Source organism: Seriola lalandi, unplaced genomic scaffold, assembly GCF_002814215.2.
Source record: "Seriola lalandi dorsalis isolate HSWRI2012SDOR001 ecotype SW California unplaced genomic scaffold, Sedor1 jcf7180002054945, whole genome shotgun sequence".
In the NCBI taxonomy this organism is placed as follows: Eukaryota; Metazoa; Chordata; class Actinopteri; order Carangiformes; family Carangidae; genus Seriola; species Seriola lalandi.
In genome coordinates, this window is record NW_019525496.1 from 744,268 (window position 1) to 766,738 (window position 22,471).

The window sequence follows — 22,471 nt, forward strand, 5'->3', positions numbered from 1 at the left end:
CACAGCCTCCAGGACATTTATGTGCATACCTTGAACTCTCCAGATGGCAGCCTTGAAGAGTGAAAAGGACTCAGTGGAGGAGTAGGGAGTCCAGGGGAGATGACCACCTCATGGATCATCTCTGGAGAAGTTAGTATCTTCTGCCCTGAATAAACTCCAGGCTCCCCGGAAAAGATAATCCGGGAGCCATGTGGATTGCCAACCACTTCTGCAAGTTGCTAAACATAGAGGAAATGAGAAATATGGATGAACAAAAACAATGCGTGAACTTTGCTCCTGTCATGTCCTCCTACTGGCCCTGAGTAAACACCGCTCTCTATTGGGAGGTCATGTGAACTTGTTAGCGGCCCAGCTATTCTCCAGAGAATAACTGAGCTCTGTGGGGGAGCCTCTGATGAAAAGGCCCCTAATTTATTTAAAGCAGGACCAGTGGGAAGTGTTGTTCCACCCTCTTCATCATCTCTATTGCCACAACTGCAGAAAGGCCTCATTCAAGGTGCAGAGTGGGGGCACTGAAACAGGAGAGGACCATTATGGGTCCATTAACTCCCTATTCACCAGGCCTCCCTATTCTCCAGCCAGAGGGCGGAGCTGAGGCCAGTGAGGTTGGGAAAGGGTCGTTGATGTCAACCTCAAAGACCAGCAGGGTTAGCAGTAGTCTTGTGGTCTCCATAGTGATCTTTTTACCCCACCTCCCGCTCATGATGACCAGTCTAGTTCATCTATTGGAACGCTGTGTATTGCAATCAGGTGCTTTGACCACTCTGTGTGGTTGCCGGGGGTCATGGGGGTCATGGGAAAGCCCCCCCCGTGTCTCTCATCTACAGTGGCTAACGCTAGAACTGTTATCTGTACCCAAGGCGTGTTGCTGTGACACTGGCCTGGACTGACTTGTGTGACACTCATGAGTGTTCCTCCTGGAGTTAAATGTGCTCATTCAAAACAATGGCATTCGTTCAACAGCCTAAAATGTCGATCTTTAGCATAAGTAAAAACAGCTTTACCTGAGACTGCATGTGATCTGTTTTGGTCCTTGTGTGACGGATATCAAATTCTTTTGCCCAGCATCAAAGGTTTCTGCAAAGACATACAAAATGCAAACATTTTAATATGAAATTACACTTTTTTCTTTTTCATTGAAATATTTATAATGACAGAGTAACATTAGACTGAGAGTAATATTTTATGTGTGTTTTGGTCAAGTTTTTGTGTGTTGGCTTCTATTTGATAAAAGACTCTCAGTTTATTGCTCTGCTTTGAGGATAAATTGTTGGAGATATCCCCGGGAATTTTAGGTTACCCACCATCAGAAGCATTAAAGCCCCTGAAACCTTTGTTTTAACTCTAACTTTGAGTGTGTCTATATGAAATCAAATATTTATGACTAAATCAACAAAAATCAAAGTCAAATGTCACAAAATCTTGATTGTTTTTTGGAAATGAGTTGCGATAACTAAAACTGTTCTAACTCAGGCAGAAAACTGAATGTTTATCAGGACTGTTTTGCTCCAACTACAGCTGACTGAGAAAATGTAGATATTTTAAGTTGGAGATATCAAATGTGAGAAGAACTGAAAGATCTGAAGATTGTATCTCTTCGGTTTTTATTCAGTATTTTGTCCCTTTTAACCCTTCGACTCATTAGCTGTGTGGGGTTCCACAAAGCCACTCTGTAATAAATCCCATTTTACTTCCAGGCAGACCTGACAGCTGTTCCATTATCCCATCCCACTACTATTCCAAAGAAGGAAAGTTAGCGTCACCCGCTTTTTCCCTGTTACTGTGGAAAAAACCACCCAAAACAATGAGTGTGACTCACATGACTGCCTCATTCTTCCCATTCACACAGTGTTGTACTAAGCTGGACTTGAGGGGTCTGGATGACGGAGGAGGTCAGCTACTGAAGGTGGAGACCAGCTCCTAATCGATTGCACCTCAGAAAAACAGATCAGGCCTGCTGTTTCAACATCAAAGGCATGAGGAGAATGAGGGGGAGGCCATTTCCGTTCCTCTATGAAACAGGCACCTCTAAACTACAGTGGCTGAATGAGCCATAATAACAGAGTACGCCAAGAAACCAAGACCCGCATACAGCCCTATATCCCTGCAAGCCTGGCCTCTGCAGAAGCAAGTTGTTAAGTGATTCTTGGTCCTGTGCAGTCGGACAGAAGAAGAAATCATCAGACATAGTAAATGTTGAAGCAAACACTAGCTTTAATATAAGGATTAGGCTATTATTTATGTTCTGGTGCAAACTATGACTTTGTAGCTTGGCAAGAAAGTAATGACCAAGTGTGGGCCATAAAGCTGAGAGCTGCCCAACGCACTGGTCCCAAGTCACTGATGAGTTTTCCATGTGGCATTCGCAGCTGAGCAGTAGAGTGTATAATCACTGTGGTGAAGACGTTAAGCTATACACACTCAGTGTCTCTGTGTGCAAGGTTAGGAGACAGCACAGAGCCCATATAGTGATAGAAGCAATGTTCCAGTTTCCAGACAACGATGTCACTTGATCTGAGTCATCATCTCCCAGTAAACGCTGTTACATAACAGGAAAAATATAGGAACTGGAGGATTGTGTCTACGACAATACCATTACAGCTCAGGCATGACAAATGACCTATCATTGCCTAAAGCAGCCACAGACAGCTGATTATCCATCTAACAATAGGCAACACTGCAAACAAGCAGCATTTACAAATAATGGTGTTTGCCGTTTTCACTCCAGATCTCCCCTGAGCAAGCTGCCGCTCAGTGTAAAGGCCCCAACCGCACTGATGAACAAATGACTGGGTGAGGGATTCATTAGCGTTTTCGAGAAGTACTATTTCCAGACATGCCTGTTTGATTCAGGAAACAAAACATTGTTTTTTCACTTCTATATTGCTGCCATTCAAGCATCAACAACATTTCACAATGGGTGTGGTTACATGAAGAGTATGAACACATTTATGAATAAGATGTAGAATTAAAGGGATACTCACATTGATTTTCTGTTGCACTTCCATAAAGAGATTGAAGCAGCAGTGGCTGAGATAACCTGACTTAATCTCTAATATGGGTCAAACTCCAAAAACACAGAATCCTACATTTCCCATAACTTAATAGCATATTTCATAAGACCCTCCCTGCCTCCTAAATGTCTTTCAAACTCAACACATACAGTTTATAACACATTATTATTTCTGTGTAGGACTGAATCCCCATGTAAATAAACTGATAAAAGTCTTTCACTATATTTTTAGAGCTGGAACTCCCTCCACTCAGAGGCCTAAAAGCTGAAACCCCCTTCGTCATCGACGTAGCATCCGGATGAGTAAGCTCATGTCATAACAGTGTCTCTGTGTCTCATTTCTCTGGGGAGCAAAAATCCAACAGAGAAATACCCCAGCACATTCCCTCATCCAGAGCAGCAAACACAATCCTGCCTAATAAGGAAAAATCAGTGTTGATATCTAGCAAGAAAATCCCTGTCCAGAAGTCTGGCTCTCCCTGGGTTTGCTCTGAACGCCCAGTACATTCTTATGTAATTACTGAGATTCAACAGCGGAGGAAGCTATAAGCTTTCACATGGAGACTAGGTCTTAGAATTGGAGCACCTTGATGCTATCATTATCACAAAAAAAATAAAAAGTATTTACAAGTCAAACCCCTGCTAGGTGAGAAGTCCATTATCACTGCTGGATCAGTTAGGAAAACAGAGCCATAAAAGGCCCATGTGCATCTCAGATGAAGATGAGATGATGTCCTGCTTCAGACATGCTTTCACAACACCAGCTGTTTAGACATCCAGCTCATTGAAAACACATTGTTTCTTATGTAGCATCCTACTCTTGCTTTACATTTAGTTCAGCACAGGGTAACCGATGACTTGCAAAACGAGAATCAAGGGATTTTGGTATGGAAATCTTTGCCTCTGTTCCCAGGAAGGTCATCCGGTCTCTCGAAGCACTTGACCAGATGTTAAACTCTGTAAATGAATCCTAGGAACAGAAGTCTGTACAGCTGAATCAGCTATATAAAATTAAACATTTGTGCTGTGACATAGTTCTAAAAACGAAAGTTACTTTCGGCATGAGGATTTCTTTTCTTCTCCTTTTTTTTTATCTGAAAGGAGCGGATGAGGAACCGGACTATTATTTGAAGTTGTTGAGCCAGAGCAGACCTACTCAGCAGCTACAAGGTCGTTGAACTTCACCACACCCCTGTGATTCCTGAGAATCACAATGGGAGGTTTCAACAGCTGGGAACAGCCGCGCAAGAGACATGTAATAGTAACACTATTGCAAAAAAAGACTTAAAAATGTGTGGATATAGTTGACAATACAGTCGCCATTTAGTTGTCATTCAGCACTACAGCAGGATCAACTTAAATACAGAGAGCTTGCTATGAGGTCAACATCTCTCAACACTCATTAGTCATCACATTTGTCTTTCTTCCATAGAAGGATGAGACTAGGTCTTTCTGAGAAGACCCTGACCTATGATGACCTCCACCACATGCAGAGCTTCTCGCATTGTTCTCGCTAAGAACAAGGCTGTCAAGGTGACCACGCATACCCTAATGAATAACTGTCACAGCGTTGACCCATATAACCTCTATGATCTGTTGGTCAGGAAACTAATGATTTGTGGTCAGAGGGAGAATCGATAAATAAATCCATAAATCATCTGTGCAAGGAAGTGTTGGTATAATGAGCAGGGACAATGGGCTTTAAATAAAACAAATAAAAGTGTCACTTATGAATTGATCTCCATTCATTAGCACAAGTGTTATCCTCTGCTTCCATGTGCAGAGTGGTGAGTGGAAATGCAGAGTTAATCATTGACTCAATAAGGTGGGAATTGCTGCACACAGTCCAATGAACGGATCAAAGTCATTTACATGAATGAAAGCAGGCAAAAATATTAGCTCAATATTTGCTTAAGGTGGTCATTTTGTTTGGCCGACCATTGACCTGCATTACGAATGAGATCAAACACTCTTAGACAATCTTGGAAAAGTATAAACAGACTCTGATCTTTTAACGAAGCAGTTAGTTCCTCAATGTTAACAACGTGACGGACAGAAGGGTAAAGTCTTATCACCCGTTTGCACGAACACAAAGTTACTGCTGGTCAACAAGTTACATAACAAGGTAAAAAAAAAAGAAAAAAGAAGAAAGAAGAAATTTTGCCTTAAAAAGCGATGAAAGGTAATTACAAGCACTTTTGGTGAATAAATAAAACGGGCATTTATTTCTAAACACATTCAGTGAGTCACTCTGCAGTTATGTGAAAGATGTTAGAGGTCCTGTGAGGTTGATAGCACAACCACACTTGCCCTTCTGCAGCAGATGTGCAGATGCAGCCCATACAAGGTCCTGGAGCTGCAAGTTTATGATATGCAGTTATTGGGGGATACACACATTTATCAGGAGAGAAGTATTTCACCTCCTTGTATGGTGCTTCTCCTGTCTGAGCAACAGGAGGAGTCAGACTGTGTGCTTCTTGTCAATGGAGAGGCAATGTGTTCCCAGGAAGAGCTGCACGGCAGTAAATCACAGCCTCACAGTACTGTACTGTGCTGTACTGTTTATCAGATTTGCTCTTAAAACAAACAGATATTAATCATTCAAGATACTTCCTTATTCATGTGGGTGTGTAAAAGTAAAACCTGTCAGACAAAGCATGAGAAAATACACACTTGAAACACAGTAACTGGTGAAAAATGTCACAAATCCTCATGCCTGTCATTCTGCATCTTCAAAGCTGAGTGCAGCCTGTGGATATGAGCACTGGCAGCTAGACCCCTCAGTAATATCACAAAGGGAATCAGGGCTGGCTGTGGAAATCACCCTGACAGTAAGGGGAGCCTCCGGTGATGCTTGGACAGTCCCGGGGCCATTAGACTTGATATCTGCAATAAGGGCTGGCATGTTGGGAAACACTGCCCACAGTGCCCTCTCTCCGTGCTCCAGCTGTAACTCACAGCTGCTCTCCCACAGGTCTGTCTCTACACCAAAACCCCACAGATCACATGGGTCAACTTGTTTTCAGGTGTATTGCAAAAGCATGCCCTTTTTTTTTTTTTTAAAAGACACTGCGCTCCTGACTCACTAATCCTGTGGAGCAGCGTGTAAGCCCTGAGCAGTCAGCATCAACCTGGGAGGTGACAGGTTACTCAGACCTTAACAAAAACACTCTTGCAAAACAGCCGACCACATAAGCTTCTATACAATCACAATGTTTAAGATCACTCCCTCTGACTTAAACCTGTGTTCCCATGGGAAAGAGTGCACTCACCTTCAAATTGGCACCGCAGCACCTCTCTCTCTGCCCTGCACGTAAACCACGCTGCCGACCTGCCCTGCTCCCTCTCCCTCTCACTCATGAAAGTAGCCAGGACACACAAACTCTCTCTCTCTCTCTCTCTCTCTCGCTCCCCCTCTCTCTCTCCCAGCCCTCGCTCTGCCTGCCTCCGTGCAGAGGACTTCCCGGTTGACAGGCATCGCCATAGCAACCCACTTCAGCCCCCGTTCAAAAGCCACCCTGCTCTTGGCTTGTCGGCCCGGGACACCTCCTTCAGTGAGGCCTATTGTTGCGATAAGGTGATATTTCACAGCACAGGGTTAACCAAAGGGGAATTCAAATAGTTCATCACCTTCACGTACTAGACACTGACCAGTGACTGCATGGCACCCCCTCCTAACTTTATCTCTCCCATGCCTCCCTCTCCTTTTGTGTGTGTGTGTGTGTGTGTGTATGTGTGTGTGTGTGTGTGTGTGTGCAAAGGCCAGGTCTCTGCCTAGCTGAAGGCATAAAGGGAGAATAGGAGCTCTTTCTGTTCCAGTGGCCTTGGAAGCATTTCAGAGTCATTACTCCGCAACATACAGTCAACCACTGACAGCACAAAGTCCTGCTGACTTTCTCCCATGATCACACACACACCAGCAACACTGTTGGCTGAAGGAAATAACAAGCAACTCAAACATGTTTTACACTTTTAACAGCAAATTATTCAAAGTAGGAGATGCAGTATGTGCACTGATAAGTCAGTCAAATTCCAGTAGGATGGTTGGTCAAAGCGCAGAGCCAAAAACTTTCAAGAAGGAATTAAGCACATTCTCAAATCCCTACTGTTGCTCTCGCATACAGAACTTGCCCAAATAAAACCAGGATTTCCAGTTTGTCTGCGCTTCTTGCCAATGAAGGCAAACACTGCAAAACCTGAAATCTAACCTGCTGACAGACTTGTTTTGGCACCGAGTGTGCAGCAGGTAGACTCTGTTACAAGGTCCACTTTGCAGGTGAGTGATTCAGTCACCTGCTAACGAATGCAATCAGCTTATGCATTTAGGGTTCTAGCAATAAACTAAAGACAGGGCAAAGAATAACATGTAACAGGGTCTAGTCAGTGTTTTATCCATTTGTTTAAAAGTGAGTGCATGAGTGCGTTTGTGTGTGTGTGTGTGTGTGTGTGTGTGTGTGTGTGTGTGTGTGTGTGTGCGTCCGATCCAACTTGAAATTGAAGGACTCAGCTCTTTTTAATAATTCAGTGGTCTGGCTTGGTGGAGCAGGGCAGATATCCATTTACTGCGCCTGTTCTCTTCACAGGATTGTTTTTGCCAAACGGTTGAGCCTGGAGCCTGGAGGGCAGGCCGGGCAGTGCAGGCTTCAGGAGGAGGCTGCCTTCGTAATCTGTGTCCTGCTGGAGCAGACTTTCACCCCGCTGTGACCACATCTGACACCCTGTCACTCTGCAGCGAAATGAGGTAATCACGCAAGAGGCGATTGCAGCTTTGGCCTGGGACTCAACACCTCTCCCACACTGGATCCTTGTTCACTTTGTCTTTTCACTGAACAAACACAGGGCTTCACCCTTTCCCATTCTAACACAGAGAAACACAGTGAGGACAGGAGGGAAGAGGCATGGTGTTTTTACCTCAGTGCTGCTGAGATGGATAGATTCCAGCTCAGCTTTACGGTGCTGTAAAGGCCAACCACTGTCCTTTCACACTGAGTGCTATGTTACTACAGAAGCTCATTAAAAAGCCTGAGAGCCACAGATTCCAGCGAGTGACATAAATATGTTATGTAATATAAAACTATATCACTTAATGACTATAGCTCTGGGCTCTGGACACAAAAAAACCAGCAGCTCTCTCAAGAGACAGCAAGTCTCAAGCAAGAGTAAAACTCACTAGATAAAACTCATCAAATAGGAAGATCTGAGGAGATATGAGTCAACAAGTTGAAATAACAAACATCACCACAGAGGACCTGATAAGATGCACTGGACATCATACAATACTGGCATGTGTCACTTCTACCACAGGTTGAGCTCTGAGGTCGGGTTCTTGGAATGTCTCTGAGAATAAACACAAAAGCATCAGGGTTTATTTTAGCGGTAAACAACATTTTTTCTGAGCTGTGCACATCCCAGGACTCTGATTTACACTGTTGCCTGACGAGGACAAACATCGTTGGTAAACTCTTAAATCCTCATGGGATCTGCTGCTCTTAGGATGCTTCTGCTGAGACGTTTGGTTTGAGTTAAAATAAAAAAAAAAAAAAAGATTAATGAGGACATTTATAACAGGAAAATATTCACACACTGAAATGTTTCAGACCAAAACAACAACTGAAGCCACAACAAGAGGAATCTTTGGGAGAGATATGATGATAACCATCTTCTGAACCACACAATAAAAGATATGGCATCTAGTGGATGGAAGTACAGTCCTCCTCATATCTGCCCTTTTACATAAACCTGCTCAACTGTTGCTCAACAACATTCTGAGAAGAAAAAAACTGCCACCACTATGACAGATCAAAGATAAACAGCGCCAACATGTTTGTCACAGTGGTTTCTAGTGAGAAAAAATCCAGTGATGAAACATAGCAACAACAACATGATGCTCAAATCTGTGTCCCAAATAAATATGTAACTCAAAGCTACCAGATCAAAACTAGAAAGTCAGTCACATGACAAACACAGAGGCTGGGAAAACTTCTTTTAAACTCTAAATCTGTATTTTCCTGAGACAAACCCTCGCTCTAGTCATGGTTTGAAGTGGCAGCACAAGTCGTACAGTACTTACAGGGCTGAGCTGAGCAGTGAGGTCTCCTCAGTGCAGAGGGAGAGAGGAAGTGAATGAAAAAGAAGGAGGGAACCACCGCTGCTCTTCTTTCTTTCTCTCTCCCTCTCTCTCCCTCCCTTTTTCTCTTTCTAAGGCCAACAAGAGTGTCTTTTATCTTTGCTGAATGATTCAGCGTGGGGCCGAATGTTTGACTGAGTGTTCGTAGGCGTGTGTACGGAGATGTGTGTCTTAATGTTTGCATGTCTGTGTGTGAGCACGCACTGTGGAGCTCATCGGGGAGCAGGCACTCAGTAATAGTTTCCATCCACAGCTGGAAACAATAGAGATTCCCAAACAGGCCCAGGCTCGGTGGCACCGCCCTCTAGTGTTTTAAAGCAATGGAAAAGGAGGAGATTTCCTTAGCCATGTCAATAACTAGGCCTGAGTGACACGCATATTATAATAGCACTGTCTAGTCACTGTCTTAGGTCTTTAGATAGTGTGTCTGTCACATTCATATCAAGTACAAAAGAATCATTTCTATGAGATCCAGATGACTCAGTTGTCTTGCTCACCTGTCACCTGTAAATCCAGGACAGAATATTTCTCTACTTTCTCACACACACACACACACACACACACACACACACACACACACACACACACACACACACACACACGCACACACACAAACTCTCGAGAGTCTCAGAGAAGTCTCAGTATTTCCATGTTTTGTTCCAGCACCAGGCCCGACTTACTCACCCTGCATTAGAAAACCCCTGCAGCAGAGCCAAAAGGAGAAGTGCTACTGCTTTCCTTTTATAAATCAAGTGTCATCATGGACCCCCGAGAGGTTCATCCACCAGTTCCCACTCCCATGTTTCCGTGTCCTGAGATATGAGTCTGCAGACGCCTGCTGGATTCCTGCAGCCCGAGTCCAGACACAGCTTTCTCAGCTCTGCCATCCAAGATAAACATTTAACAGGTTGGCTGCCTGTGAGATCAGAAACCAAAGGTCACAGCTCTCTCTTTTTCTCTGGAGTCTATCTTCACCTTGGACCCAGGAGATGTCACCCAACGGCTCCATGGTGACATCTTAGATTACTTTTAGATGAGAAACATGCAGCTAACAGATGCTGAAAGACATAGTTTGAAGCATATTTTGCCTTCACTGGTCTAAAAATGTATTTGTATTTGTAATTTTGTTTTGTGCGAAACTTTCTAGAACAAACTAGCATGCTAAAGTATTCTCTTATTTCACAGACTTTGTTTTGCAATGGACATTGACATGATAAGCAGGACCACACTGCCTCTCAGTGGCTCTAAAAGAGAACTGTGTGAAGTTTGTATTTTTGCAGATGCACAGACAGATGTCGCCAGAATCTCAAACATGCCACAGTCAGTCTTTAGAAATAGTGTCCAAGCACAAAATCTCATAAAACAGTTGGCAAATCAAATGAGGTTGATACACACATTATCAACACATTTCATAATAAATATTACAATATTTACATATAGCAGTGCAAGGCATTGTTCTAGTAGGCCGAGGGCATAAATATTCAAGAGAGAAAATATAATAATAATAATATAATAATATTATAAATAATTTTATCAAAATAGATTAAATTATAAATGCATAATACCGTTGCCAATAATACACTTGAAAAGCAAAGTGAAATTGGAGCATGTCTGTCTATAAATCATGGACCACGCATGTGTGACCTCGCTGACACAGTAGCACACAAGAACACACAAACACACAGTTATATGACTGGAATGTATACACTGCACTTCATGAGGGTTATAAAGAAGAAAAACAACAGTTGTTTTCCGGTAATGAATTCCTTCTTCACGGTCCAATCATATAGATCACATCTGCAAACCAATCAGCATGTGAAAGTCAAAACAACTGTAAGTTATAAAATGGTGTCACCTCAGTTTAAAGTGCAAAACAGTAAGTTGCTCTGGTTGTGATGCTAGGGTTTCCATGGCCACACAAGGGATGTGTTCGCTGCTTTCATGAAAGGCTTCTTTAACTTCAGCGAATTCAGCTCCACACTGAAGCAGCTGTCAACATCAAGTGAGAGGAGCATCAGAGGGGAATCATATCATTCTGTCATATATTCAGATTATTATTGGGCTTAGGTTTCACATGTGAAATGTCAAGCTAATAAATGAGAGGGAAAAAAAGCTACTTCGATATACAGAAATGAACCTTGTCACCCAAAGCTGAAGTAAATAGAGCGTGCTCGCTCTTAGATCTCTATCATGGCCCACAACAGGCGGCAGAGGTCAAAACCTGTTATTAGTTCGATCTGTTGTTGCTTGTGACATAGTGTAAACTCCTTGAATGCATGTTCTGGATATGCAAACCACAAGACTGACCTACTACAGAAGAGACAAGGCCCGTGTTCACATTTGGGTATTTCCTTTTCAGTCAGGAAGGTGAAATCTGCACAGTGTGTCAAACAGGAGAGATCCAACATGTATGTTCTAAAACCCACATGTAGCAGACAAGCAAACATCTGTTAACATGTGGAGCTCTTTCACTTTTGCAAAGAAAAGTAAGTGAAGAAGTGACAGAAAGCTTTTAATACAAATTTTTTGCACCATTAGCCACATTTGGTTTTCAAGGTCAAACTACAATCACGTGCCTTTATAATGGTTTATCTTAAACAGATTAATGATTTGCTCTGCAGCCATGATAACATGCAATGTAAACAAGTCATAATGAAACTAGCTGGTGTTGTACTTTCACATTTGAAGAGTGCTGTGAAAACATTGCAACATTACTGTCGCAAATATAACAAAATATGTAAAGACTGTATTCATGTTAATATGATAATAGAATAATATAAAACTTAATTTTCAGACAAACTTTAATTTTACAAAATAAAGATTGATTAATGATTTACAACATTAATGAGGGAACATTTTTATGGATATATGACTGCTGCAAAGACTTAGAATTGTAAAGAAATCATAATGAAACCTAGCTGGTGTTGTACTTTCACATTTGCAGAGTGCTGTGAAAACATTGCAACATTACTGTTGCAAATATAACAAAATATGTAAAGACTGAGCCAAACCTCCCTAACCACTGGGCTACACAAGAACACATTAATATCATCATAGTGCATTGTTTATCATAACATTCAGATTTACTATAGCCTAGGCCGCCCCAGAGACTCACCTGCCCTCCACTGATGGAGCTCTGATCTCGTGTCGACACAGTGGGCAGGTTCCAATCTCCTGCACGACTCTGGGGCTGCAGTGATCACACAAACACCGGTGGCCACAAGGCAGAGTGATTCCTGCCTTTCTCTCCATGCACACCACACAGTATTCATCTACGATCAGAAGAGAGGAATCTTAATTACCAGACTGATCACTTCAACACAAACACGATGACACCCTCCTCCTCTGTGGTTAAACATGTTCAGAACACTGAAATCAGAGGGGATTTGTTTGGAAGGACTCTTTCTTACCTGCTGAGATGTTCTTGTCAAGACAGATGTTGGAGAGATCAGAGATCAAGTTGTTGAGGTTGTTAATATCTATGAGGCGAGGTGTTCAGATGCAGGACAGGATCTTCTAGTGCACATCAGCCCTTTTTTCTCTGAGCCTGCAGCAAAGAATAAGAGAGGTTTTAAATCATTTCACCTTTTTTTAACAGTCATTTGAACAAGTATCGGTGTTGTCAGTGCATGTGAACTGCCCTGCAAACATATAAATACCAACAAGAAAAACAGGCTGTAATGTAAACAATGCATCATAGTTATATGAGAGTAAACTCGCCCAGGAGGAAAATGGAGCATGTCTGTCTGTCGATGTTTATCATGGCCCACAGTGGCTGACTGAGGTCAACTCCCGTTAGTAGTTTGTGCCTCGTGCAGTTGTTGCTTTCAGTATATACCACCATATGAATTATTTTCTCTTTGATATTTAATGCTGAGAGTTGACATCAATCGTGATGCTAGGGTTTCCATGGCCACACAAGGGATGTGTTTGCTGCTTTCATGAAAGGCTTCTTTAACTTCAGCGCATTCAGCTCCACACTGAAGCAGCTGTCAACATCAAGTGAGAGGAGCGTCAGAGATGAATCATATCATTCTGTCATATATTCAGATTATTATTGGGCTTAGGTTTCACATGTGAAATGTCAAGCTAATAAATGAAAGGGAAAAAAAGCTACTTCGATATACAGAAATGAACCTTGTCACCCAAAGCTGAAGTAAATAGAGCGTGCTCGCTCTTAGATCTCTATCATGGCCCACAACAGGCGGCAGAGGTCAAAACCTGTTATTAGTTCGATCTGTTGTTATATATATATATATATATATATATATATTATTGCGCTTAGGTTTCACATGTGAAAAAAGCTTCTTTGACATACAGAAAATGAACCTTGTCACCCAAAGGTGAAGTAAATAGAGCGTGCTCCCTCATAGATCTCTATCATGTCCCACAACAGGCGGCGGAGGTCACTTTTGCAAAGAAAAGTAAGTGAAGAAGTGACAAAAAGCTTTTAATACTAATTTTTTGCACCATTAGCCACATTTGGTTTTCAAGGTCAAACTACAAACACATGTGTCTTTATAATGGTTTATCTTAAACAGATTAATGATTTGCTCTGCAGCCATGATAACATGCAATGTAAAGAAATCATAATGAAACCTAGCTGGTGTTGTACTTTCACATTTGCAGAGTGCTGTGAAAACATTGCAACATTACTGTTGCAAATATAACAAAATATGTAAAGACTGAGTTCATGTTAAATTATCAGATGAGAGTCTCTTTGATGAGTGACTAACTGTCATTTCAAGCTTTGGTAACCAGCACATGAGCAAGGATCAGCATCTGCAAGTTTAAACTCATCTGAGGTCTATCTGCAGTATATAGGTCATCGCTTCTGATTGCAGAGATTCGTGATTTCTGTCACGTACTGCTATTGTATTTATTTTCAAAATTACAAATTTAGTTTGCATTTCCAAAATCCACCGAATAACATGCTCTTATTTTGGGCTTTTATCATTGACCTTGTAAAAAGCAGAAAACAAAACAGTCTCTACTCAAATGTGGAACAAGTGACTAAGTGGAACTTGAATGGAGATTATTTTGTCAAATTCTCGCATTAATTCAACAAAAGTCTCATTTAATAAATGACGTTAAGGGATGGGTATCAACTTTATAAGCTAATGGACACAGAAGTTTTAGGAATTTGTATCATACTCGCATTTCACAATAAATATCATAACAATACATTCAACTAGTATGAGAAGAATAATAGAAAGGAGACTAACGTCATGTCATAATAATTTATTCTTTTAAACATTTTCATGATCAAATAGTATAAAAGCTTAATTTTCAAACTTTAACTTTACAAAAATAAAGATTGATTTAAGATTTACAATCAAGGGAAAATATTATAACTATATTACATAGATACATTGTCCTCACCAACGTGTTTTACGCTTATTTAACAAACAAAATAAATGTGCAGTTTCTTCATTTTTCAAGTCTTTTTTCACCATTCCTTTTCCATAATCAGATATAAATACTCCAATGTCTTCACACAAACATCTCAGTACAGCATTTACATATTATGGAAGAGAGAGCTGGACACATGTCACAAAGGCTCCTGGCTTGGTTTCGGCAAGGGTCACTGTGGCCACACCCCAAAAACCGCCCCAACCACTGGGCTACACAAGGACACATTAATAGGTCCCGCTCATGATGCATTGTTTATTGCAGTCACTCAGCAACTTCCTGTTTCTTTCGGAGTTTAGGCTGCCCCAGAGAGACTCATCTGCCCTCCACTGATGGAGCTCTGATCTCGTGTCGACACAGTGGGCAGGTTCCAATCTCCTGCAGGACTCTGGGGCTGCAGTGGTCACACAAACACCGGTGGCCACAAGGCAGAGTGATTCCTGCCTTTCTCTCCATGCACACCACACAGTATTCATCTATGATCAAAAGAGAGGAATCTTAATTACCAGACTGATAACTTCAACACAAACACGATGACACCCTCCTCCTCTGTGGATAAACATGTTCAGAACACGGAAATCAGAGGGAATTTGTTTGGAAGGACTCTTTCTTACCTGCTGAGATGTTCTTGTCAAGACAGATGTTGGAGAGATCAGAGATCAAGTTGTTGAGGTTGTTAATATCCGGCGAGGTGAGGTGTTCAGGTGCAGGACAGGATCTTCTAGTGCTAACCAGCCCTTTTTTCTCTGAGCCTGCAGCAAAGAATAAGAGAGGTTTTAAATCATTTCATCTTTTTTAACAGTCATCCAAACAAATGCACCATGGTTATATGATAGTAAACTGACCCAGGAGGAAAATGGAGCATGTCTGTCCGTAGATGTCTATCATTGCCCACAGTGGCTGACTAAGGTCCACTCCTGTTAGTAGTTTGTGCTTCGGGCAGTTGTTGCTTTGGACATATATGCTGCCACCACTTGAAACCCAGAACTCCAGCTTTGAACCGGTTCGGCAGTAGGATTCAGGCACAGCAGCAGCCCAGTGCCCGGGGTTGTTAGTGAGGTTTGGGATGGCCAAGCAGGGCAGAGGTAGAGATCTGGCTGTGGGCGGCACATTGGTGAAGCCCACACGCAGAGCTCCATGCCACGAAAACATAGCTTTCTCCACCCTGAGACGAATCCTCTCGTGGATCGTCACTGGGCGGCTGCTGAACACCACACCGTTTCTGAACGTGCCCTCTCTCCTCACTGCGAGTCGACACCCCTGGCTCAGGCGGACCTTGTCTCCCACAGCATGACTGTGGAAGGTGAGAGGGCCGAGGCAGAGCAGGTTGCACCTGTGTGGCGTCTCTGATTCAACAGCTACAAGAGAGCAAAACCAAAACTGTGAATCTTGATGTGCAAGCCATATTTGCATACAGTGAATTCTTTTCCAGTCCAATCTTTTAGATTATATCTGCACAACAACAATGTGCATGTGCAACCGGCAATCAAACAAGAAAACACTGCACTGTAGTAAACAATAGACTGTTCTGCAAATTTGAGCAGAAATTGTGCATCATTTGAGACCATAGGAGGTGAATTCGTAGACTCTTTTCCTCTTTAAATTTTCTTCTTTATGTTTAATACTATTAATGAAAATTGTGAAATGAATTACCACCAGCGAACTCACAAATACCTAATCCAGTAAACACAAACTGTTGTAAATAAGTGTGAATATATATATTTTATTTATTTTGACCATATACAACATAAATCACTTGCAATAAAGTTAATGTTGAAGATTGCACAACTATAAAATTGTAAACATGTAGTATTGAAATAATTCAGATTAATAATTAAAGTGTATCTTGAAGCACTTGTAGCAGTGAATGATTAACCACTAGCTGATCCAGAGAGCAACTCTCTCGGTGTGACTCGCACACATCTGCAGCAGTATGGTAAACCTGCTACCGTATGAAAAGCCTCTTACTCATCCCAGCACATTTCCAGTAAACCACAACTTATAGTTTCTGCTTAACTCTTCTCTTTCACGTCACACTTTACAGAAAAGCTCATAAATCATGACCCCCTCCCCCATGCAGATATTCTTCATTTGCTAATCATCTGTTTTACAGTATTGATAATAACAGACCCGAGCATGAACTTGCTTCTGTTTTGTATCTTAATAATGACCATAACTGATAGTGACACAGCTTTTACACAGACTACATCTAAAGAAAAATAATGGTACTAACACTAATACACCATAATCATCAAAGTTTTGTTGCTTAAGATTAAAAGGTAAAAAATGCTTTAGAAAGTAAATTTATATATTTAGTTGATTAATAAAATCTAAATTTTTATTCCGGTTTTTGGTGACAACTCAACATGACAAATTTTGATTGACAACGTATCTTAATGATATTCAAAGCGATATGTTAAGTGACATATCAAGTTCTCTGCAAAGATTAAAGACCAAAGAAAGATGTCTCACCAGAGTTCCCATTGTCTCCGTCCTTCACCATCTTGACTGTAAGTTTCCTTGAGTCTTGAGAGAAGATGTGTTCACTTCTGTACCTTGCTTCAATTGTCTTGAAGTGGGAGTGTTAGCTGGCTTTAAGACATGGTGCATGTGTGACTTCAAAACACAAACATTCCCTACATCACGTGGAGAGTGGAAAGGGACGGCCTGAGGGAGGAACCAAACTTTGGAAATTTTCCTGAAGTTGAAAGCAGGCAGGCGGTGCCAACTTTTTTATTAATTTCCTGGTGAGGAGTTTCCAATTTATGTGAAACGGTCTCTTCTCAAATCAAGGACATTTAGACATTTACAGCAAACTGTAAACACAAAACCATAAAACCAGCAGTAAAACATGAGTCCTGCTCTCATGCAGACAAACAATCACTCATTATCTGTCAGTGTCTTGTCAGTGTTTATTACGCTGAAGGTCACGCAGACACGTTTATGTTTATTCCTGTGCACAAAATTGAACTGATTCAAAAAATATACATCACTTAGAGTATATTTGAGGCAATGATGTACTGTAAAAGAAATGCACACAACTTAAATCTAATTGTAATTTTTCTTCATGTGGTGGTGCTTATATTTGACGTTGCAGATAGTAAGTCTGTATGTAACCTTCACAGTGTATGTACTGTAACTAGCTTACATGTATCAGTTTACTGTACTTGCTTGTGTTAACTATAAAATCAGATGCATTTTCTCCCTCTCTGTTGAGATACCAAATACTGACACTTTGTACAAAGTGACCAGATTTGGTTGTTTTCCTTCTCTGCTGAAGTGCCTCTTTGTGAATATAGCAAATATTTGCCATTTTATCAAAGCCTCAGTACAATATGCTCCTTAAAAAATGCAATGCAATATGGCTTCATTTTACTGAAACACTGGGAAAGTCACCTGATTTACTATATGATGGAAAATGCCTAATCAAAATATTAGATATCACTTCACCAAATGGTTCTGTGGATTGGAAGGAAATTGAGTGATGAATCATGCAAACGTCTATAATTTAAAATGTACTCAGTAGGAAATAATTAATCATGAAACAAGAATGTAAAATAGCTTTGTCTCCCTCTACAGGAAACAGACAGTCATGTCTTTAGTCCCCACTGGTCGGCAGCCAGGATCATGTGACAGGATGGGCCATAAATGGAAAGATCATCACTCTTGGAAAGTTACTGCTGAACACATGATTTTTCCCCCAAAATTTCCACAATTCCCATGACGGACACTGCTGGCCACACTTGACATACCAACGTGCAATATATCGGCAGTGTATGTGTGTTTTTACAGGTGTTACAACCATATGGGAATGGTGTTTTGTTTTGTTTTTTTATGCATGTAATGGACTAAAAAATACATTTATGCTGTTTTTACTCTTTTCATAAAAAAATGAAATATTCTGTACACATCCTGTAATTAAAATATGTCAGTTTGTAAATTAGAAAAAGTGCAGTACACAAGAAAATCTCTTTCATTTTCACACCAGTTCAGGGCCTAAAAATAAACCATAAAATATTATCAACTGCAAAACTGAAAGTATTCATGTGAGGTATAATAAGACATCTTAACAAGTTCATATGTTCGTGCGACAAAGTAAAGTGGAATTAGGTGCAGTAAAACCACAACTTCTCCTGCCAAGATATATTTAATATTTGAATAAATGCAAATATATAGTAAGATTTTAAGTATTTGCCTGATATCAACCTGTTTAACCAACTGTGTTGTCTGGGCAACACATGCTACAAATGTTTGCAAGGTTGAAATCCAATAGCAATTATACACTGTAACAACTATATGTGTTACTTGAGTATTATTCTCGCATATAAATTATGATAATTTATTTCCTCAATCAGTATAGTTTAATATAGACTTATACAGATATTTTTAAATCTCAAATGGTTAAAATGAAACTGTTGTTTCGTCTGAATACTTTCATATTTTCTAAAACCAAAACCTACCGTGGTTTAGTATGAGACATTTATGACAGTCATATTATAATCAAAGAGGAAAGGAGTGGTTTATTGCCATGTTGAACCTGTAAGCTATAACCGGATGAATGAAGATCAGAGGATCCGTAAACAAGGTGGAAAACTAAATTCATTTTACTCTCTGCTGCCCTTTATATCATCAAGGTTCAGAGTGGGTTTGATTGAGGACGGTGCTTTGACTGAAGACCGTTACCACAATGTCTGGAAAACATGGAACAGGAGGAGAAAAGTAACCACTGACAAATAAAATCCTCATACTTCAAATGGGTTTCAGACAATTTATCCATGAACTGAATCATATATACAATCTTTTAACTGGTGCATAAATGCAGATTTTGTTTGAGTTGGATTGTGGTTATGTTATATGCAATAAAACAATAGAATTTTTTGTTTCAAATCTCCATGTCATCAGTATTAAACCAGAAACAGAGCAACCCTCCTCCTCCTCCTCTGTGTACTCCAGCTGCCTCAGCTCCACCACACTTGGTCAGACATGGCAGGCCATCAAAAAATCAACTTGTTCCCACTCCACCTGTTCAAAACACTATTAATCTGCTGCCTTCCAATAAAAGGCTTGGCTCTCAGCGATGAGCCAATAGAACGGCATTAAAGCAGTGAGACCCAGGCCAATCCCAGGCTGCATTCTAATGTGGCCTATCTTTATCAAGGTGCCACTCCATTTCCAGATACTGCTTATTTATGATTTCTGAGGAGAGAGCCGGCAGGAGGCATGTGTCTTTAGGAGCACACTAACATCTGTGTCTGGAGGGCTCAACCAAAACTTCAGCTATGGAGCTATCACACACCACACTGTGGCTGAGAAGAGGTGAAGGGCGAGAGTGAAGCGTTTATCTGCTGCTACACCGTTTTCTGATGTGGTAGCAACTTTGGCAAACACCAGGGACTTTGTTAAAATTGCCATTACTGCTCATAATTATTTGAATATCTGGGGTGTGATCCCAGATCCAGACATCACCTGTGGGTGAGAGAACTTCTCGTGGGCCCATCAGAGGTCTTTTCTTGTCTGGATCTTACTGGATGTGTTACTGAGACCTGGAGGCAGAGTTACAAACTTCCCATGGATCCAAACATCCAGGGGTCTTTCCTGTTCAACAACAGCCTCAACCAGTTCTCCTCGGACCTCAAGGCACCGGTGTGCCAGTACTCGGTGCCCAACTCTTTCTACAAGCTCAACCCGGGCCTGAACAGCCATCTGCAGGCAGGGACGCCTCACGGCATCAGCGACATCCTGAGTCGCTCCATGGTCGGGGTGGGCTCCACGGGCACCACCACCCTGCTGTCAGGGTACTCAACCATGGGGGGGTTCGGCCCCTCCGTCACCAGCACGTCCATGTACTATAACCGAGACTACAACTCCTCGCTGAGTGGCTTCTCCAAGCCGGGTGGCGAGTGCCCCACTAAGGCTCGCAGTGTGAGCTGCTGGGCTGAGAGCGGCTGTGACTGGAGAGGAGGGAGGCAGCAGTGCACCAACAGTGAGTCTGAACACTGCCGCCTGGGCTCAGCATCCAGCCCATCATTACATTACAACTCCCCTCCGTCTGTCTGTGAGGACTCACCTCTTGATTTGACCTGTGTTTTCCATTGTTCTGAAACACTGACAATCCTTACATTGTATAAGATGTTAGATCAGTGTTTTATTGAAAATGTAATATCTAAGGTTTGATTGGTCATTTCAAACATGCAGTCAAACATCTATCAAATGTTATTTTTTAGGTAATATGTAGTTGCTATGTTTATCATGCTGCATAAAACTGTGTTTATTAATGTAAATATTACACTACATGATATATAACCCTAAAAAACAATAATATTCAATTGATTGAGTCCAACACTCAGGGTATGAGCAGCAAATACAGTTTCTGACTAGAGAATAAACATGACACAGAATGTCTAAATTAAAAACTGTGACACCTTTTTTTGTTTAAACAAATGTCTATGTCTGTAATGTTTTCTGCTTTGATATTGTTCAGGTAGCGGTCCTCTTGGGGAGATGTCCGGCAGGAAGAAACACACCAGACCAACATTTAGTGGACATCAGATATTTGCTCTGGAGAAAACATTCGAGCAGACCAAATACTTGGCCGGGCCTGAGAGAGCGAGACTGGCTTATTCTCTGGGAATGACTGAATCACAAGTTAAGGTAAAGTTTAAAGCACATTCATATACTGGCTTTTAAAATGATTCTTCCTTGTGTGATGACTTTTTAACACATGGCTTCTTCTTTAGTTTCATTTCTCTATGTTTTTGCTGTACCTTTTGGTTTTATGTGCACCTGAATACCTTGTTAGTCTTGGTCTGAAAGGTGCTACAATAATTACGTTTATTTACTTAATTATCTACAATAGAAAAAGCTCAAACTTCTGGATCAGTGTAATTTCCACATAAGGAAGTCAGCAGCAGGACACTCACCGTCATTCAGAAATGGGGTCATGGATGATGTTAATTACTTGTCTGTCTGCTATGAGTCACAGACAGTAAGAACAAAACCTTGTTGTGTTCAGGTGTGGTTTCAGAACCGACGCACCAAGTGGAGGAAGAAAAGCGCCTCAGAGCCGAGCTCCACGCAGGCCAGCCACGCGGGGCAGGGCGGCGAGGCCTCGGAGAACGAGGTGGAGGACGAGGAGTACAACAAGCCTCTGGACCCGGACTCTGACGACGACAAGATCCGATTGCTGCTGCGCAAACACCGCAGGGCTTTCTCTGTCCTGCGCCTCGGGCCGCACCAAGTCTGAAAACACCACGTGCGAATTACCCGGCCACGCGGACACAGGCGCGCGCGCACACAGACACACACGCACGCGTGCGCACACACGCACGCACACACACACACACACACGCTTCTCAGCAGACCTGCATGATTAAATGAAAATATTTAGTTTTGAATACAACGTTTAATCAAGCAGTTACGCATGTTCAGCAAAGGTCATCTGTGCTCGTCCGACGAAAGAGCAGCAAGAAGGTTCAGCGACAAAGAGGCTGAAAAAATGAAGCTAAAAAAAAAAGTTGTTTACTTTTGTAAGTTACTGTAAGAAATGATCTTTGGCCTGTGTGATGTTACACTGATATGTGGGGGGGGGGAGTTGTGTCATACACTTCATTTTGTAAAAACACAGGAAAAATACATGAAAAAATTGCATGATGCTATTGGTAATACTGATAAATAAATAACAAGAGAGTAACCTGACACCCTTTTTGAACAGCTGAAGTCGTTTGTGATTATTTGAATTTCAAAATGAAACTGAAAAGTAAAATAACTTAATGAATCTTCCTTAAATCACCATTAAACCTAATGTACTCGCTGCTATTAAATGTGGCAAATATCATTACCTCTACGATCAGAAATTCAGAAAATTCTTTTAAACATAAAAAACAATGATAAATCTGTATGTAGAGTAATTTTAGGACCAC

General features: G+C 41.4%; 3 protein-coding genes and 1 long non-coding RNA gene across 11 annotated transcripts in view; 1 reads left to right on the forward strand and 3 right to left on the reverse strand.

Annotated features, from left to right (window-relative positions):
• sorbs3 (sorbin and SH3 domain containing 3) overlaps positions 1 to 9,162 on the reverse strand; it is a 22,135-nt gene extending 12,973 nt beyond the window's left edge. For 4 of the 7 annotated variants that reach the window (XM_023394027.2, XM_087170361.1, XM_023394026.2 and 1 more), the window contains exons 1-3: positions 6,286 to 6,427; positions 1,005 to 1,077; positions 30 to 218 (exon numbers count right to left, since the gene is read on the reverse strand). In XM_023394027.2, the coding sequence (XP_023249795.1) occupies positions 30 to 218; positions 1,005 to 1,016 (201 nt within the window). In that variant the 5' untranslated portion in view covers positions 1,017 to 1,077; positions 6,286 to 6,427. Of the gene's footprint in view, positions 1 to 29; positions 219 to 1,004; positions 1,078 to 2,984; positions 3,010 to 6,285; positions 6,429 to 9,083 lie in introns of those variants that run through there. The other 3 variants (XM_023394023.2, XM_023394028.2, XM_023394025.2) reach the window with 3 other exon arrangements.
• nkx6-3 (NK6 homeobox 3) lies at positions 7,215 to 22,247 on the forward strand. The gene is made up of 5 exons (XM_023394156.2): positions 7,215 to 7,289; positions 7,597 to 7,754; positions 18,132 to 20,535; positions 21,034 to 21,203; positions 21,565 to 22,247. Exons 3-5 carry the CDS (start codon positions 20,121 to 20,123, stop codon positions 21,793 to 21,795), a joined length of 816 nt encoding a protein of 271 aa, XP_023249924.1. The 5' UTR covers positions 7,215 to 7,289; positions 7,597 to 7,754; positions 18,132 to 20,120; the 3' UTR covers positions 21,796 to 22,247.
• Positions 10,996 to 21,595, reverse strand: LOC147817534 (uncharacterized). Of its 2 annotated transcripts, XR_015436281.1 has the most exons (4): positions 21,473 to 21,595; positions 12,551 to 12,687; positions 12,256 to 12,412; positions 10,996 to 11,129 (listed from the first exon to the last, which is right to left on the reverse strand). It is a non-coding gene; the product is annotated as an uncharacterized LOC147817534 (long non-coding RNA). The 2 variants fall into 2 exon arrangements; XR_015436280.1 differs by lacking the exon at positions 10,996 to 11,129 and having other exon boundaries at positions 11,673 to 12,412.
• LOC111644934 (E3 ubiquitin-protein ligase NEURL3) lies at positions 14,367 to 17,164 on the reverse strand. The gene is made up of 4 exons (XM_023393915.2): positions 17,025 to 17,164; positions 15,398 to 15,910; positions 15,167 to 15,304; positions 14,367 to 15,028 (listed from the first exon to the last, which is right to left on the reverse strand). The coding sequence occupies exons 1-4, from the start codon at positions 17,053 to 17,055 to the stop codon at positions 14,868 to 14,870; spliced, it is 843 nt and encodes a 280-aa protein (XP_023249683.1). The 5' UTR covers positions 17,056 to 17,164; the 3' UTR covers positions 14,367 to 14,867.
• Positions 22,248 to 22,471: the final 224 nt, after the last annotated feature.